This window comes from Zingiber officinale, chromosome 4B, assembly GCF_018446385.1.
Source record: "Zingiber officinale cultivar Zhangliang chromosome 4B, Zo_v1.1, whole genome shotgun sequence".
NCBI classification, from domain to species: domain Eukaryota; kingdom Viridiplantae; phylum Streptophyta; class Magnoliopsida; order Zingiberales; family Zingiberaceae; genus Zingiber; species Zingiber officinale.
The window spans coordinates 14,348,497-14,369,039 of NC_055993.1; the positions used below are offsets into that span (position 1 = coordinate 14,348,497).

Here is a 20,543-nt window from a genome sequence, read left to right on the forward strand (position 1 = left end):
ATATATATATATATAATAAAAGTCAATGGAGGACAAATGGATATATTCCCTGCATACGATATTTCAAGCTAAGTTTTTTTTTATTAATAGTTAATTTGGTCTACGGAAGATTGAGATCGGCTGTTCAAGCAGAGAGACACGTAGAGTGAGTTGGTCCACTTGGCCATTTATGATTCGTAGATTTGGATAAAAAGCCGCCACGTCAAACAGAGTACAGTGTTTGTTGTTTTTCCTTCTGGAAATAAATGATTTATCCATCCGTCTGAAGAAGAACGGGAGAAGCGAAGTGGAGGATTCACAGCTGCTCACCCAACTCGTCTCCGCCGTCGTCGAACTATGACGTAAATTAGCAAAGACGAAGGAGTAAATCGCATCCATGGCCTCCCTTTCCGCTTCATCCCCGCCTTGTCATCTCGTCTATGGCCGCTGCAACCCATCCCACTCATTGCTTTTCCGCTTCCCTTCGCTTCCTGCTCCGCTTGGCTCCGCCTGCTTGGCCTTCCGGTACGCCGCAGAGGGAGGCAGGCTGCAGAGCAGTGCTTCCGCAGACGATCCTGGCCTTCTAAGGAGGCCCCTTGGCTTTTCCCCCTCGAAGGAAGACCAAAAGGAGGAGCCTTTCTCCTCCGCTGACCGGAGGCGGCCGGGAAGAAACCAGCAGCAGAAGGACGAGGAGTGGTTGGATTGGGAGGACGTGATTTTGGAGGACACCGTTCCCCTCGTTAGCTTCGTCAGGATGATCCTGCACTCTGGAAAGTAGGTGAATCTTCTCTATTTGAAACAAATCTTCTCCTTGTTCGAATTTGAGTTTGGACATGTTTTTGTTAGTTAAATGCTAGTTTTATGTTTTAATCTCATAGAAATAGATTTCTCGGGCTGACTGCAGTTTATATTTCATTCAATTGCTAATGCTATTTGCAATTAGAACAGCATGTAATTAGAGTCTATTTGTTATTTGATGAATTGCCTAATTAAGAGAAAAGTGTCACAAGCAACTTACTTTCAAGCCTAAGAGAGGTTCTTGATCTACTCTTTGGTCTATTTTCTTGGCCGACGGTCTTTCTTCTAAGTGAAATCATTCTAGATAGCTCTCTAGAATCTTCTCATCATCTAGCTATTGTAAGAACCTTTTAGGCCCATAATATACACCATTGGATTAAATTGATCTTAACCGTCTATTTGGGAGAAGGATGCCTGTAAATACTTCCCTCCCCTTTATTTGTAGACCATTCTCCGGAACATTCTCAATAATATTAAGTTCTCTTTTCTCAAGCTCTCTTTTAGCGTCTCTTGTGTAAGTCTCTAGCGAGTTAGACTTACTCAGTGACTTTGTAGAGCTAAGTTGTGTGCCGCAAGAGTGAGACCTGTGACAAAATAATGATTTTGGTTGAGCTTGGGCACTTAAAACTAATGACTAACAGTGAGGATTAAACATTTGGAGAAGTGTATTAGTTTCCTAACATCTGAAAACATTTATTATAGATGATTACTGAAAATCCAGATGAAAGAAATATGATTTGACAAAACAAAAAAAAAATCTTATTACTGTTTATAAAAAAGCAAGTATTCCTGGACTAGACTTTGTTGCAGCAAGGGAAGAACTGTTTTAGTGGAGATTGTGCTGATTGGGACAATAATAGTGTAAACACGTGCCAAATTATGAGGCTCATGGTAGTTAAATGGTCAAGGATCAAGATTGGTCTAGTACTCATTAATATATTCAATGGAGGGCCATAAATATTTAGATTATAAGACGGTATAGATATGTACTTAGGAGACCAATAAATATCCTAATTAGGCAATGTGAGACCATAACAAATACACACAAAAAGAGGGAGATAAAATAACTTGATTAACAATAATAAAATAAGATAAAATTCATTTAAATATACATGAGGGCATAGTAGTTGATCAAGCCCAATGACATAAAAAAGTCCATATAGCCGACTCCACATAGTGGGATAAAAGCTTAGATATTAGTTTTGTTGATTATGAGTTAACCTATCATGAATATAAATCCATCGTAGCTATATATTATAAATTATTGATGTGCATTTATATTGGGACCACCCATATAATTATATTGATATGCATTCCTGTCGTTTAGATTTACGCAAGTCAATACCTTTAAATAGTCCACTTCCTTGGTATGCGTTCCAAGTTTGATAAGAATGTGTGAAAAGTTGGGTTAAGCCACTAGCATCAAAAACTATTAGAGATGGTGTTGTCGTTCCCACTGCAAAGTTCTGCCCTACTAAGTTGACAATTGAGGATGCTAATATAAGGGTAACCGTAACCCTAAACCTATAAACCCAACTTCATTATGGGACCTACTACATCACTATCACATCAAAAGTAAAAGACCCACAACTTTTATAAACCTCTCCCCACAATCATAAACCCAAAAAGCAACTTTATATTGGGTCCTACTAATTCACTCATCATTATCTACATTTTCTATTTACTATCTTTATTTATAATACTCATTTATATACTATCATAAATATATATTTATAATATACATATTAATTAATTTATTAATAATATATATATTAGTTTTATTTAATAATTTTTTAATAAATTATTAATTTAATAATTAATATATAATTATTAACTCTAATTTTAATTTTCACTTCATATGTAAATTTGTTTACGGAAAAAATAATTTCATGAAAATATTATTGAAAATTTATTAATTTGCAACATTAGAAAATAAAGCATACAATGAGATCATAAAAATAAAACATAACATAATTAAAACGGAATTAATTAATAATTAACTTATTCCGCACTAATCACATTCATAACGTGTCCAGACGTGTTCAACCAAGTCGGCTCGAAGCGGGTGATGCACTTCTCTATCACGTAGCTCACTATAATCATGGAGTTACTCTCAGAATTCTTGGGTAGAGCCCATGATTATTCGAGGAGAGTCTTCATCTAACCAATTGACTGATACATTTCTTTCATCCTTAGTAATCATGTTGTGTAAAATAATGCACGTATACATGATATCCCTTAAGTCATTTTTGTACCAAGATCGCGTAGGACCTCTAACTATTGCCTAACGAGCTTGATGCATTCCAAATTCTCGCTCCACATCCTTTCTGGCAGCCTCTTGTCTCTCCTTGAATTTTTTCCTCTTTGGATCCTCGGGACACAGAAAGCTCTTCATGAACGTAGCCTATTCCGGGTATATACCATATGTCAGATAGTATCCTTTTGTATATGATGTGTCGTTTACTGTGAAATTAACATCCGGAGCATTTCCCTATAGGACGACGTTGAATAACAGTGATTCGTTAAGAACATTTATATCATTACGCGACCCTGCGACACCAAAAATAAAGCATATCATATCCACAAGTCTATTGACATGACCGCTTCAAGAATTATTGTTGGGTTGTCGTAATCGCTTCTAGTAAACTGGTCTTTCCAAGCGATAGGGCAATTCCTCCACTCCCAATGCATGCAATCAAGGCTGCCCAACATTCCAAGAAAGTCATGTCTCTGCTCATGCATTTGAAGCAAGTGTTGAGTGTCAGCAGCATTGGGTCTTCGTAAGTATCATTCCCCAAACACATCGATCATACATCGACAAAAGTTGATCAGGTAATCAAGGGCAGTTCTCTCACCCATCCGTACATACTCATTCAGAGAGTCGGCGGGGGCTGCATATGCCAATTGACGAATAGTCACCGTGCATTTTTGAAATGGCGACAAACCTTTCCTTCCAATTGCGTCTCTCCTCCACTGAAAATACTTTGAATGATCTGTCAGGGCATCGATTATGCGAACCAATAACTCTCTTCGTATGCGAAATCGTCATCGAAAGACTTCAGCATGAAATGTTAGAACATTCGAGAAGTAATCTCGGACAAGGCGAACATGTCTGTCTTCACGATCCCGGTGCACATATCTCCGATTTGTAGCTCTTGAAGAACTTCGACTTTCTTGACGTCTCTGCTCTTCCCGCTCAACTAGCGTAATCATCATTCAATCAACATCATCTTCTGCATCTTCCCACATCCCATTTCTCCAAAATTCACGAATGTTATTTTCTCTAGAGCGATGGAGATATTCAGACATTTCAAATATAATTGAAGTTTTAAGTGGTTCAAATCAGAAATATAATGGAATGGAGAATCATAACTTCCACATTGATATATATATAGACTAATTTGTAACGGCTAGTTTGTAACGACTATTTTATAATGGCTATTTTATAACGATTATTTTATAATGACTATTTTACAACTACTAGTTTATAATGGTTATTTTACAACGGCTAATTTATAATGGTAATTTTACAACGACTACTTTATAACTGCTATTTTACAACGGCTATTTTTATAACGACTATTTTATAATGACTATTTTATAACGGCTAGTTTGTATCGGTAATACAACATAAAAACACTTTTTATTTAAAAAACTCACAAAGACCAACATAAATTAAAAAAAAAGAAACTTACAAATCAACAAAACATAAAGGACAACATAAATTAAAAAAAATATAAACGTCAACAAATGACAAATACCAACATAAATTAAAAAAACATAAACATCCACAAAGGACAAATCTACTGTAGGTCATGTCTCTTTGTAATTTCTTCAACTATTTTCATATGCTAGTGAAGTTGTGCCTCCGTCATTTCACTCATATCTTTCTTAACCATATCATAGTCCTTTTGCTTTAGCTCGAGTTCCTTAAGCGCCAATTTTTCCTTTTGATATTGTTGCATTTGTTCCCATTTCATGTTGAAGTCTTCATCTTCTGTAACTTTGGCTTTATTCTTTCTTTTCGCCTTCTATTGCCCTATTGGACGTGAGTGAATTTTGGGGTCACCATCAGCATCCGGATTGGTTGAAGAAGTATGTGCCCTTGATTTGGAAGTCATCGCCTTCTTATAATCTTCCATACATGTTTGTACTTGAAAGCCTTATTCTTGTGTACCTTTCTCCACATATCATGTGCAACGGCTAAAACATCAACGTCACTTTCACCACTAGCCTGATTGTTAAAGAAATTATCGTACCATCCTAAAAACTTACCAACATCAAGCATAACCCGATAGTAATGTGACTTTATCAATGTACGTTCTCTTGCTGCCGTACTCAAAGGCCGATTGTCATTATAGTATGTGGTGTACGTTGCCAAAAATGCTTATTCTTTTGTGCATTACCAACTTTTGGGTCGTTGGCAATAGTTCCCCAAGCTTTTGCAAAACACTTCTCCTCGGTTGACCACATCACCTTAGCTCTATTACGAGGGGCATTCATTTCTTTGTCATCCTCCTCATCATCCTCGAGGTTAATATTTTTTATCCCAGGTGTCATCAAATGTGGTGGAAATTGAGAGCGTAGCATTGAAATTGGTGTTAGGAGCTCTATATTGGATCCAGATCCTCCCAAACTTGCCTGTTGATATTCGTTCGACGGCATGCTCGATGGTGATGTAGTAAATACTTGAGAAGGAGGTGACATCATAAACGGGTGACATTGAAGCATAATCAGATGGAAATATGAAAAACGGAGCGTGAGGAACAAAATTCGAACCAGTGGAAGTATTTTGTGAAAATTGAGTTGCATAAGCAAATTGAGATAAGTGAGGATTGGGAAGAGAACGTGATTGAGAATTTCGAGAGTTTGAATTTCCGTATGTATTTGGAGAGCCAAATAAATTGTTGAATGAGCCACTGAATTTTTCAACCATTTAGAATAAGGAGATAGAAATATTGTGTTAGAGAAATTGTGGAGAAAGTTTTAGATAGTGAGTTGAAATAAAAAATATTCCTCTATTTATAAGCCAAAAAAATTGTTGTTAAAAAAAATTAAAATAATATGAAATAGTCGTTTCTAGCCTTCTAGCCGTTCTGTAACATAATCTGAAATAGCCGTTGCTAAAAATGACCGTTTGATTAAATTTTTAATTTTTTATTTAAAAAAAAAAGGGGAGTCTTGGCGCAATAGTAAAGTTGTTGCTTTGTGACCAAAAGGTCACGAGTTCGAATCTTGGAAATAACCTCTTGCAAAAAGCAGGGTAAGACTATGTACAATGAATCCTTCCCCAGGACCCCTCATAGCGGGAGGTTCGTGCACCGGGCTGTCATTTTATTTTAAAAAAAAGTAAGTGGCCGACAACCACTACGCGTGGGGCCCATGCCCCATGCCCCACGCGCACATGCTGCACACGCGCCCGGAGAGAGGGTGCGTACGTAGTACCCTTCTCTTGGCACTCATTCTTTTTCTTTTAAAACTATTCTAAACCTAACATCCAATTTTAGATGTCGGGTTCTTGGGTTTACAAAACCCACGTCAATTGCAATGCTATTGGGTTTATAAAACCCAACTTCTTGGTTTTTGCAAACCCAGCATTGCAGTCACTCTAAGGAATCAATTCAAAAAATCATTATGTGATATTGAGCATTACATGAGAAAATTGGACATTTATCAATAGATGATTGGGACAGAGAATTGTTCACTACTTAAAATTAGTAAATTAGTGAACAATGATGGAATGAAGCTCTATCCCTATATATTTAAACCAGAATTTATCTTCAATTTGAATTTGTTCATGAGTGAGGTGAATTTGATCATGAGTGAAGTGCTTGTGTTTTTCATTATTCGTGATCAAACTTGAATTGTATCAGATTTATCTTGTCATCCATTTGGATTCCGTTACTTGGAAATTATGAGTTGCTTATGGTGAATTAGGTGATGCTTTAGCGGTTTAGGTGTTCATGTCATCAGCTAACTATTATATGACTCTTTGCAAAATTGTTCAACTCCACTAGAAACACACTTTGAGAACCATATAAAAATGGTGATACATGGTTGTCCTCTTCGTACCCCCTATGATTGTTATCCTAGAAACACAAGATGAACTATCATTATTACTATTATTATTAATTTTAAGGAAACAGGAAGCTGGAGATCCTATAGATGTTTAAATATCCATAAGGTTAGATGATAGCCTAAGGCCCATCTAATATAAAAAAAAAGATGCTGAGAATTTTATTTAAGATGCATGATGACTGCTAATATATATTATTTCTCCATTAGAGTCTTGGCGTAACGGTAAAGTTGTTGCCATGTGACCAAAAGGTTACGGGTTTGAATCCTGGAATAGCCTCTTGCAAAAAGCAGGGTAAGGCTGCGTACAATGGATCCTTCCCCGGTACCCCGCATGGCGGGAGCTTCGTGCACCGGGCTATTTTTTTTTTTTAAAAAAACTTATGCAAGATTACAGCCAATGCCTTTCCCAAGTAATAGTTGAGGGTTGCGTTGGTTCTTGACGATCACAGTGAAATGTGTCAAAATCCTATGAACTTGAATTAGCCTTACATAGAGCTGAATGGAGGGATAAGATACATATTTGGTACTAACACGACTGTTGATGATGATTTGTTTTAAATACAAGAATAGTGGAATTGATTTTGGACATTAATGTGCTTGCGCCTTTATCATATGAATTTTTATTCTCTATCTAAGACATGCTGAGGTCAATCTTTATGCGGGACGAAACATAAATTGATGTTAGAATGTTCACTTTGAAGGGTTGCATTAGTTTCTAGGCACCATCCTAGTCTTGTCAAATTTCAGTGCTAAATGATGGACTGTCTTGAAATTTCAAGAATTTTCTGTGCACATTGTCTCAATTCGATGTTGTAGCTCATCCAATATGAAAAATGTAACAGAGAATAAAACCACATATGTAACAGTATGTACCACTAGAAACATACATAATTCAGACTCCCGTTACTATTTATTTTCTGTTCTATCCCAATGGTAATCTTATTAGAATGCTTATTAGTTTTCTTGAGCACACTGTCTAGTATGTCATTGTCTGCTTATATTAGAACTTTTTCATTACATTTTACAGGTATAAAAGTGGAGACAAACTGAGCCCTGAGCATGAAAAGACAATATTAGAAAGATTGCTTCCATATCATCCACAATCTCAAAAGAAGATAGGTTGTGGAATTGATTACATCACGGTATGTACTCATGATTCCCATCATTTTTTAATCCTTATTCAAGTAATTTAACTCTTGGTTTTGTGGTTAATGTGTGCATATAGTCTAAATGTGTATGCTGTAATTTATCTAGCTTATCATATTAAAGTTGTGAGGACCATTCTATTCCATATGGATACTGAATATTTTAAATTGTCTAGATTGAATGTTTGCTTGCATACTGCTAATGCCTTGATGATTGATTGAAGGATTATGAATGTTGTTAGATAGACTAGAGTGTAAATGAGCATGCTGTGTGAAACTAGAAGATATCAAACAAAACCAAACAAATCAAATTACAAAATAAAAAATTGTCCATTTTCCTCCAACTTTACTCAATACTGACAATGCCCAAGCCTAGATTTGTCTCAGACCACTTGAATCTAGGTATCCAGTCACCACTAGAGTTATATATCAGTCTCCTGTCATTTGTTGTCCTGACCTATAAAATCTAATTTTCTACCAACATCTAGATCCTAACTTCCCTCCAGCATCATGATTGGTTCGCAGGCAACCATTAAACTCACTAAACCAATCCAATGCGCAGATGAGATACCATGATTGATACCTTCTACCTAGTTATTGGAATTACCAGATGAGTACACTAGAGTCTCAGTGAAACATGTTTTATATTATGTATTTTTTGGAGACGAAATGTAAAACAAAAGATTCATACTACGAGCAAACATAGTATATTATAAAAGAGTTGTTATTATTAGTGACTACAAGAGGAAACCCAAGATTTAGGAAGTTATCAAAGTTAAGGTAATATTGTGTATGATCTTTTCGTTGATAGCTTCACCAAAAATGCAATTTTTTGAGGCAAAGGAAGGCAGTTGCCTGCCTGTAAATCATAAGGTGAAATAGTAATGTCCACAACATTGTAGGGATCATGTTCATGACATGGACTGAGTCATTGTTCATAACGCAGCCTAACATATAACATGATTAATGAAATTGTTTGTGGCTGAAATGGAGCATAAATCTTAGTTGCATTTATCAATGTAATTACCTTTGGTATCAAGTAAGTCACCATTTCATGATTCTACTCTTCTTCCTTTTATACAGATAGGGTATCATCCACAATTTGAAAACTCCCGCTGTTTGTTCATTGCTCGAACGGACGGGGAGTTAGAAGATTTCTCATATTGGAAGTGCATAAAAGGTTTCATTCGGAAGAATTACCCTCTGTACGCGGATTCTTTCATTTTACGCCATTTGCGAAGGCGCAGGTATGATTGATGAAACGAACTCAAAGTCAACCAGTATGTATTTGTAGATAGTTATTATAACTTAATAAGTGCAGTATTTCTTGTATCCAATTGTCTGATCATCGATTAGTATATCTAAATTAAATTGTCTTTATACAAGTCAACTCTGTTTAGCTGATCGTCCAATCTTCCTAAGGGTAGACTTTTCTCAAGAATGGGTGCATAGTTGAACCCTATGACTAGCTCTAATCCTGCAGTAGCTCGAGCATCTTTAAAAGAGAAAGTCTATTAATTAATTAAATAGGTTTGTTTATCTAACTTTGGAATGTGGAGGTCTCAACTTGCACCCTTGTCAACGTCAACTCTTGAACAAACTGTACTATATTACACATGTAGATATTTTATTTAGGACAAAAATGAAAACGACATCTTTTTTATGGAGTCGTATCCTATATCCATTTGTTTTTATGGAAAGGACGTCTCATGTCGTATATGACTGTCCTTTAATATTATTTCCATTATTATTATCTCATTTTCCATTTAAATTAGGTGTATAGTTATGAAATAGCTGTTATATCATAATAACAGTTACAATTTTGAAATTGTTACCATTAATTTCATAAAAAAAATAATCCCAATTAGCGACTATCTCTCGAGTGATTAGTTCGGTCCTACGAAAATTTTTCATCGATCATCAGGGTAAATCATCGGAAAATGCACGCGATGGTTAGTCCAGAAATTTAGCATCTTTTGGATACGCCTCTCATTTGGAGAAAATTTTTTTATAAATATATCGTAGTTAGGGTTCGAATCATAAATATATATATATATATATATATGATAATTTAGGTATCCTATTGTGATATCATGATCAATGTACAACTAATCTCATAATTATTATGACTGGTCGATTTAATTGAAAAGGTAAGAGTTATAATAATGAAAATAAACTGTCAGTGTACAGTAGAGGATGGATGCATTGTTTTGATAAAATATTAAAATGGAATGCCGTTTCAATTTTGATAAGTTGGAGAAAATTCTTTAATTAGAACTTTAATTTTGTATGTAGGTCATATATTTAAAAAATTTTGTTTCTATTTTCTATGGATAAAATTTTATTTGCTTCAATTCTCTTATACAAATATCGTTATTTAATTACTCCTAGTATTTTTTAGATAAAAATAAAAAATAAAAATAAGTATAATTCCTGTTAAATTCAGTACTTTAAATTAAAATTATATATATATTTTTTATTAAAATTATCTTTTAAATTTAGCATGACTTTTTTCCTACTTAATATAATTCTTCATAAATTCAGCACGAATCTAGTATATTTTATATCCAATTGAACATTGAATCTAGTATATTTTCTATTCAATTAAGGTGAAAAAATAGTCATACTTGATTTGATAGAAAATATATTATATTTTAATTTAATGTACTGAATTTAAGATGAATTATACTTCTTTTAGATTTTTTACCTAAAAAAATATAAGGGGTAATTAGATACATTAATATATATTATGTTTAATTAGAGAGTAAAAATAATTTTTTTAGACATAAGGACTGTATGTGAAATTTAAATTATAATTAGGGGTTGCTTGTAAAATTTTCCTTTCAACTTTTGCCCATATATTTATTCTTTATGCACGAATTCTGAAGCATATATTAACTATTGCATGTTATAAGCTTTTCAAACTTAATTTTTTATTGAGCTAAAAAAAAATAAAGTTGAATTTATTTATTTATTGCAAGTTCACAGGGATGGAATCTTAACTTGGGAAAATAAAAAATAAACAATATATTTATAATTTGGTTGAAATATTGACTTGCAGAAAAGAAAATTTGCAGGGACATAATTAATCGAGCTAATTAATGGAATGGTAGGTGGTCTTCTTGTTGACAATGTCCTGGCTGAGCTCAGAAGCTTTCTGACTTATGATTTTGGAGATGTGAAGTGTAATATATTATACATCACTTGCCGCGAAATGTTTTAAATAATTTAGATAAATAAATAATTAAAAGAAGTTTAGCCTTTGATGTTTTGTTTTATACTGCAAGGAGTTGACTAGAGTTGGCTCTTGTTAGCCTCTAAAGTATACGCTTGTGTATTTTTTTTTAATTTTTATTTTCTAGCAAAAAATAAATACTTCTAGGAATCTTAAGAAATATTAAGTAGGGCTTTGATCTAATAAGATTATTTTGAATAGGTTAGTAGAGTATCCACATCAATTTCTTTATTATTATATTTAAAATTTAAGATAAATGATTCACTTTATTAAATTTAGATAATTATTTTTCACTACACACTACATCAAATACCCTAAAATTTTCATCATATTTAATTTTTTATTCTTCTCTTTTTTCTATTTTTTATTATTATATTTATGGAATGAATGGAAGAAGAGAGATTGAGTGAAAGAAGAGAGATTAAAAAGAAATATTATTTTATTTTTAGAGTAGATGTTTCATTCCCTAAATTTAGAAAATCACTATTCATCAAATCTAAATTTAGGAAATAGATAGGGTAATTGATGCAGAGAGTTTTTAGTTATCTTATCTAAAATTTAAGATAAAATTTTTGAATAGGATAACTGATATGGATCCTCTAAAAACTTATTTAAAATATATATTTACATTACCATGAGCTAGTAATTAAAATCTATATTTTAGATGAAAATAAATATAAATATATATAAATTGTAAGTGAAAATGTTATTACAATAAATAAATAAATAAAGTGGATGGGAATGAGCTATGACATGTGATTTTAAATAACTAATTTATTTTAGACAAAATAAATCATTTAGTCATCATTTCACTAGATTGTGAAAATCTAAAAAAAAACATATTTTATAGGAAAACAAATTCACATATAAATTTTTTAATGAAAATTTTCATTTCAAGATAATTTTAAAATGGGAGCTGACTTAGAAGTACTCAACTTTTAAGCAATTTTGATGGAGAAATTTCAAATGAGTTCGAACAAAAATGAGAATTTTTTTAAAGCATTTTTAGAAAAAAAAAATTAGAAAAAAATTGATTTAGTAAAATACCTATTAAAATATCATTTCATTGACCTAGACAGTTAGATCGGGCAATTTTATAGTTAAATTGACTATAAAACCTTAATCAATATCCATCACAAGCATTTGAAGGACTCAACTAGTGTTATAATGCAAATTAAGCTCGTTGAGACATATACATGAGAGAAAGCATCTTATCCACTAACATTCATATTATTTTAATAGTATGCTTCAATATAAATTAATTTATTTATCTTAAATTTTCTAATATCACTAAACAAATCATGTATTAGCGATGGTTTTAGCGACAGATTATTTTACTCCGTCGCTACCATGTATTAGCGATGGTTTTAGCTATGAATTATTTTACTTCGTTGCTAATAACGACGGATAATTTATTCGTCGTCGCTATTAGCGATAGAATATTTAATCTGTCGTTAATTATATTATAAAATTTTAAAAATTAGCTGATAGTTGGTGACAGAAAATTTAATTCTATCGCTAATAGCGACGGATTAAATATTAGTCATCGTTAATAACGACGGAGTAAATATTTTATCGCTAAAATAAAAAAAAATATAAGGGTTCATGCCCAATCTTGCATTCACGCATCTATCTCCCCTCTCTCTCTCTTACCCTTCGGCGATCTTGTCCAACGACTGTCCATGGCATCTCTGGTGAACTTCCTCTTCGACGCATCCTCTCTGGCGTTCGTTCGTGTGCCCTCAGTGGTGGCGTCCACTGGCCTTAGACTCGTGTCCAGCGGGCTCAGCCTTGTCTCCGACCTCCTCAACACTCTCTCTAATGTTCCCGAGTCATTGGTGCTCTTCATCGTCCTCGAGTCAATGTGCATGAGCTCGTTCTCCTTTCCGGAATCTAGCTCCTCTCTATAAGTACCCCATGGTTATTTTGATGTGATCAATCAAATCAGAATTAGGTCATGTTGTCTTTTGATATCTTGTGTCTAAGTGTGCAGGAACTTAGGAGTACAGAAAGTCAAGCGAAAAACGCAACTGTCGAGAAAGACGGTACTGGAGAGAGTCGACGGGCACAGTGTATTCGAGGGATGAGGCGGTGTGGAAGAGTACACTGGCGGACAAGAAGGGAGCGCGTGATATTTTCGAGGGATGAGAAGCCGGAGTGAAAGATTGCTCGAGAAAATCGAAAAATGGGTTCAGGTGAGCTCTATTCTAGATGGCTGAAATCACCCAAGCGAGCAGAGCCGGAGTGAAAGACCCGGATGAAAAGTCAACTAGAAGTTGACTGTGGTCCAGGCGCCTGGACCCCCCGGGGCAGCCAGGGCTCGCACCCTGGTCGAGGCTGGTTCAGCCTGGTCTGGGCACCCGGACCTAGTCGAGTTGGCCATACCAGAAACTTTATCGAGTCGCCAGTTGTTGTGATCTGTTGCAACGTGGATAAAGTTTTATCCACTCCTAGACATCTTGAACCCTTCTAGGCGTCCGGATCAGGGCTATAATTACAGCCCTGATCCCAGTAGCTAAACACAATACTTGTAAACAATCTTCATTTTGTTTAACTTCGTAATCTAGTGCTTTAACTGCTATAAAAGGCTTCTCCGTTGAAAGGAGATTTGATAGTGAGCTTTCAACGTCTTGGATTAGCAATCCCTTGATTGCAAACTAAGTAAATCTCTGTACCTCTTTCTTTTTATTAATTAGCTTCTTAACTTTTTGTTCAAGTGTTTATTTTAATCAAGTTCGAAGATCGAGAAAGGTATTTCTTGTTTTTATCATGCAGGGCAATTCATCCCTCTCTTGCCAACCGCAAAGGACCAACAAGTGGTATTAGAGTAAGGACACCTCAGAAGGACTAACCGCCAACTGAAGCAACAAGACGATGGTTAGACTGAGCATCTAGCCATCTAAGTTCGAGGAAACATTCGTAAACTAGAAAAAGAAGATGGAGGTATTTTTTAAAACGGATTTTGTTTTATTATTAATAATAAAGTTTAGTTTTGTAGCACCAATGGACAAAGAAGAACATCAGTGGACTAAAAAGGAGCAAACCAACTTTGTGGCAAATAGCAAGGTAGAATTTCATCTGCTAAGTGTTTTACTGTCATAAAAAGTCAACCGGATTAGAGTCTACAAGTCAGCCAAGGAGCTTTGGGAGAAATTCCTAGAACTAAACGAAGGGACTTTGGAGGCAAAACTCGCGAGATGGGATATGCTCCAGAACCAGATCAACAACGTCCGGTTAGAAGAAGGTGAAACTGTCACATACCTTCACTCAAGAATCAAAGAACTCATCATCAAATTCACGAATCTTGGAGCTAAGGTACGCACTTAACGCTTTTCCTAGGACTCCTGAATGGTCAACCTTAGTAGATGCATATTACATTTCTAAGAATCTAGAAATAAGTACATTAGAGGAATTATTTTCTATACTTGAAGTGCATGAAACTAGATGTGTAGATCTGAAGGAGCCCAAGCATAACATTGCCTTAAGGGCAAAAATGGATGAATTAGAATCCAAAACGTCTCTCGATGATGATGAAACAACTTTTATAGTAAGAAAGTTTAAAAAGTTTATTAAAACTAATAAGTTTAATCAAGTGCTAGGTAAAAGAAAGAAAAGAAAGGTAAGATGCTATCATTGCAATGAAGAAGGGCACGTCAAAGACAACTGCCCAAAACTAAAGAGCAAGGACAAGGACAAAGAAAAAGACAAAAGGGCGACCTAGAAGAAGCACAAGAGTTTAAAAGCAATATGGGACGAAACATCGTCATCAGATTCTGACGTCGTAGCTTATGTCGGACTTGCATTGATGGCAAGTTACCAAGAAGACGACGGAGCAAGTTCATCGGAGATGAGCATCGATAAAGGGGGAGCAATATCAGAAGAAAATAGCTTTATAGGGGGAGCATAAGAGATAGACAAGATAAGTCAGGTACGATCTCTACCTCCTGATCAATTATTTAAATTTATTAAAATTTTATCAAAAAATTCCTGTCAATTAGAAAATGATTATAAAAAATTATTAAAAGAAAATGAGGAGTTAAAATTAACCTTAGAAAATTTTGATAAGATAAAAATAGAAAATAAAAAATTAGAAGCAGAAATAAGAAATTTAAAGAATTTTGCATGCTCACATGTTCAACAAGTTTGACTAAATTGACATTTAAATGACATCAGGGTCAAATTAGAAAATTATCACGAAAATATGTTCCTAAAAAACTCTTGATTAATTCAGTTGGTAAGGTAAGAACGTATATTGGATTCCAAAATCATGTTTAAATTAAAATTTTAGACATGTTGTACTTTTAAATTGATTTAATTTTTTATTTACTTAGAATTATCTAAATAAATTTTTTTATATAATTTCAATTGAAAATTAATGTCTTCTTAATTTTTTTTAGAAAGAGAATTTCATCACTTATCTGTAGGAAAATTTTCAAATTCTTCTAGTCATTATATTATTTTTTATGAATTTTCTAACAAAAATTGTATTTTTCATTTTAAAAATAGTTCTCAGGATTATCTTTGCAAACTTTATTTTTTCTATAAAATCTTATCATTCTCTCTAACTTAGAAAATTTTTCTTAATTTTTTTTGATCATTAGTGAATTTTCTATAAATTATTTATCCAAATACTACCTTTTAATATTAAAAATTCTTGAAAGGTTATTTTTTGAAATTTTTTTACAAAGCTACTTGCTATAATACACAGTCAGAAATTTTTTCAAGATTTTTTAAACTTATAAACTATTTTTAAGATTTTTTTTCAAAAATATGTCTTTATGTAGAAAAGAATTTATTACTTAGATTAATTTCAAATTTTGAGTGAAAGTTTTATCTCTGCTTTGACTATGTCTATTTTATCGTTATAAAAAATTTTCAAAAATTTTTCACTATTAAAAAAATATTTTTCACATTATTTTTTCTAAAAATTATTTATAAATTGTAAAAAATCTAGATTTTTCGAAATTTAAAACTTCATGACTATCTGGATGCTAGTCATTACAATTTTTTATCCCTTAGACTCAGTTTTTAATCTATTTCAAGTTGTGTTCATAACATACCCCTATTTTTAATGTGATTAAAGGGGAAGAATCAGAGGTTAAGTCTAGATGGAGGGTACATTTTTATTTCTATAAATTTTTTAATTACAAAATTTATACTTGTTACCATACTGTTAATTTTTTTTTGTTACCCTAACTTAACTTGGGTTGCTCACATCAAAAAGGGGGAGATTGTAAATACTCCATGGTAGTTTTAATGTGATCAATCAAGTCAGAGTTAGGTCTTGTTATCTGTTGATGCCTTGTGTCTAAGTGTGCAGGAACTTAGGAGCACAAAAAGTCAAGTGAAAGACGCAGCTGTCGAGAAGGACGACACAGGAGAGAGTCGATGGGCTCAGTGCGTCCGAGGGACAAAGGGCTGTGGAAGAGTACGTTGGCGGACGAGAAGGAAGCGTGCGACGTTTCCGAGGGACGAGAAGCTGGAGCAGAAGATTACTCGAGAAGGCCGGAAAATGAGTTCGGGTGAGCCCTATTCCGGATGGTCAAAATCACCCAAGCAATCAAAGCCGGTGCGGAAGTCTCAGACAAAAAGTCAACTAAAGTTGACTTTGGTCCGGGCGCTGGATCCCCTGGGCAGCCAGGGCACCCCCGGGCTCGCCCCAGTCGAGGTTGGTTCAGCCCGGTCCGGGCACCCGGATTTGGTCTAGGCACCCGGACCAGAAACTTTATCGAGTCGCCAACTGTTGTGATTTGTTGCGATGTAGATAAAGCTTTATCCACTCCCAGACGCCCAGAATCCTTCCAAGCACCTAAATTGGGGCTATAAATACAGCCATGATCCCAGTAGTTAAACAAAATACTTGTAAACAATCTTCATTCTGTTTAACTTTGTAATCTAGTGCTTTAACTGCTATAAGAGGCTTCTCCACTGGAAGGAGATTTAATAGTGAGCTTTTAACGTCTTGGATTAGCAATCCCCTAATTGCAAACTAAGTAAATCTCTGTATCTCTTTATTTTTGTTAATTAACTTCTTAACTTTTTTTTTCAAGTGTTGATTTTAATCAAGTCCAAAGATCGAGAAAGGTATTTCTTGTTTTTATCATGCAAGGCAATTCACTCCCTCTTATCGGTCGTAAGGGACCAACACTCTCTAGTGTCACTGTGCCCTAGCTCTTCACCGTCTGTGAGCACTCCTTCAAGCGTCGTCTATCTGCTCCTCTCCGTCACAAGGTAAAGCTTTGGTGCTTTGAGGTCGTGTATGCTTGCAAGGTTGAGCCCGACCTCGTGTGATGCTCGCGAGGCCGGATTTGCTTCTGAGGCTATTGTGCTTGCAAGCCTATTGTGCTAGTGCACACGACCAGCCTTGCAATATTTATTTGTTGATATTATGTGTATGTTCCATGTATATTTGGATTTTTAGAACAATATTATTGTGTGTGTGTGTGTTATTTTGATTGCCCAATTAAAGTTTTCCATTATCATATATGCTAATTGTGATGTTTGATAATTAGACTAAGTTAGAGATACAATGATTCCTATTCAATTGCAATTAGTTTCATGAAACATAAAAAAAGACCTCGTTCTTCTAATCTAATCATAGGAGAAACTCTTACAAGATATTTAGATTTTCGACATTTACCTTAGAAAAACATGTTTAGTTTTATGAGACCTAAATGATTTAAATATGAGTATGCTTAGTTTGGCATGATTATAATCATGTTAAAAATTTTATTTTTATTAGAATATAATGTATATGAATAAAGCTTAGATGTATAATAGGTTCGACAATGGATTTATCAGTCAAGAATATTTTGCTGGGGTTGAAGAGTTTGTGAACTTCGCCAAGTCTCATTCAGAATACATGAATGGTGCTGAGTTAGCATATCCATGTAATCAACATAGATGTAGAAATACATCTTTCCGTGATGAGGATACAGTGAAAACACATATATGTAGGTGTGAGTTTGTTCCAAATTATTACAACTAGTATTGTCATGGAGAGTCGTATGTATTTGACCAAATTGGGTCTTTTGTTGCTTCGTCATCCTGCTCAATTGCTCTAGAGGAATCATCATGGTCTGTGAATGTAATGCAATCAATGGTCTATGACACAATAAATGCATATGATCAATCGAATATAGAGGAAACACCTACGCCCAAAGTTCAAAAAATGTATAACATGTTAAAGACTAGTGATTGTGGAAAGATATTCCTTCTGGCCATTCTCACCTATCAGCTACTATAAGATTACTGAACATGAAGACAGAACATCATTTCTCTGAATGATGTTACGATGACATGTATCAATTGATGTTAGAGTCGCTCCTTGCTGATACCTGCATTACTGATAGCATCTATAATACAAAGAAATTGATTAGAGATTTGAGTTTGCTAATAGAGAAGATTCATTGTTGTATCAAAACTGCATGATCTTTTGTAATAAAGATAGTGAACTGATGGAATGCAGAATGTGTAATCACCCTCGTTATAAGCAAAGTAGTCACATGCTTGGCATGAAGAAGAAAAATATTCCCTTGAAAGTCATGTATTACTTCCCATTAACTGCTAGATTCCAATGCTTGTATGCATTATCGTAATAGCAAGCCACATAAGGTGGCATCAAAACCATGTACACAATAGATATCTAATGTGTCATTCTTGTGGTTTCCTTCTTTGCAATAAAATCACGTAATGTGAGACTTGGACTTTCCGCATAATGGATTTCAGCTATTTGGAAGCTATGGATATTAATATTCATCTTGGCTATTTATATTAACACCATATAACTTACCTTTATGGATGTGTATGAAAGACAAATTCATGTTTCTTAATGTGCTTATTCCTAGTTCTCAAAATCAAAAAGGGTAAATAGATATTTTTTACAACCTTTGATTGCAGAGTTGAATAATTTATGAAATGTAGGGTTGGAGACTTACGATATTATAAGTAAATCAAATTTTACAATGCATGCTACTTTGTTATGGATGCTTAGTGATTTTTCAGCATACTCAATATGGTCAAGATGGAGCACGATTGACAACTTAGCATGCATATATTGCATGAGGGAGTCTGATGTATTTTCATTGCCTTGTAGCGGAAAGATTTCCTGGTTTGATAATCATCATACATTTTTACCAATTGATCACTCATTTAAGCGAAATAAGAAATTTTTTAAAAGGAATGAAATGGTCAGGAAACTTTCTCTAGTGTGAAAGTCAGGTGAAGGAGTTCTTGATGAAATTGACAACTATGAATTTCTACCAGTATATTAGGATGGTCCTGATGACATAAATAAGTACATTGTTAGAGTAAACAAGTGTAATTGGAAGAAAAGAAGCATATTTTGGGAGCTGTCATATTGGAAGTATTTACTCAATCAACATAATTTAGATATAATACATGTTGAGAAAATTTTCTTCTATAACATCTTCAATACTATGATGAATGCTCATGGGAAAACAAAAGATACAATAAAATTATGTGAGGAATTAAAAGAATTAGTAAATAGATCTGAGTTGCATGAGAATGAAACAACTAATAAATATCAGAAGGCTTGTTATACATTAGACAAAGAAGGTAAATAACCATTATGTACTTGGCTAAAAACAATCAAATTTTCTGATTAATATGCCTCAAATATGCCTCCTTGTGTGGATACGAATTGATTAAAAATGTTTGGATTAAAGAGTCATGATTGTCATATGTTTATAAAAATACTAATTCCAATAGCTTTTTATGGCCTACTTCCTTAAAAATGTTTGGCAAATATTTATAGAATTAAATATATTTTTCATAGATTTGACTTTCAGGGTTATTATGACATCTGATATGCTTTGGTTTTAGACAGACACTCCAATAATACTCTGTAAGCTTAAGCGCATGTTCTCACCTAATTTTTTTTATTCAATGGAGCATCTATCTATTTATTTACCTTATGAGGCATAACTATGATTCTGTGCAATATAGATAGATGTACCCATTTGAAAGATTTTTTTTTTTAAAATAAAGAATAATATTTGTAACAAAATAAAAGTTGAGGGATCAATATGTAATACATATTTGGTTGAAGAAGTAACTTTTCCTTCTGCTCTTATTATTCTACTAATAATGTGAAATTAGACATCGTAAGTGTCCACGAAATTTCAATGATAATCAACCAGATGATCTAGAGATGCTTTCTATTTTTTTTAAGTATTTTTGGTAAGACAATGGGTGCAACTGTTTCTAGACAGTTAAATGAATAAAAATATCATGCTGCTAGGACATATATACTCTTATATATACATAGCTTTCCGTATATTTGACAT

The 20,543-nt window shown here is 33.9% G+C and overlaps 1 protein-coding gene across 2 annotated transcripts; it reads left to right on the forward strand.

The window, feature by feature from the left end:
• The first annotated feature begins 243 nt into the window (after positions 1–243).
• On the forward strand, positions 244–11,117 carry LOC121977417 (protein DCL homolog, chloroplastic-like). 2 transcript variants are annotated; one of them, XM_042529998.1, is made up of 4 exons: positions 244–753; positions 7,883–7,997; positions 9,084–9,247; positions 11,078–11,117. In XM_042529998.1, the coding sequence occupies exons 1-4, from the start codon at positions 377–379 to the stop codon at positions 11,100–11,102; spliced, it is 681 nt and encodes a 226-aa protein (XP_042385932.1). In that variant the 5' UTR covers positions 244–376; the 3' UTR covers positions 11,103–11,117. The 2 variants fall into 2 exon arrangements, with proteins under 2 accessions (XP_042385932.1, XP_042385933.1); XM_042529999.1 differs by lacking the exon at positions 11,078–11,117 and adding an exon at positions 10,981–11,021.
• Positions 11,118–20,543: the final 9,426 nt, after the last annotated feature.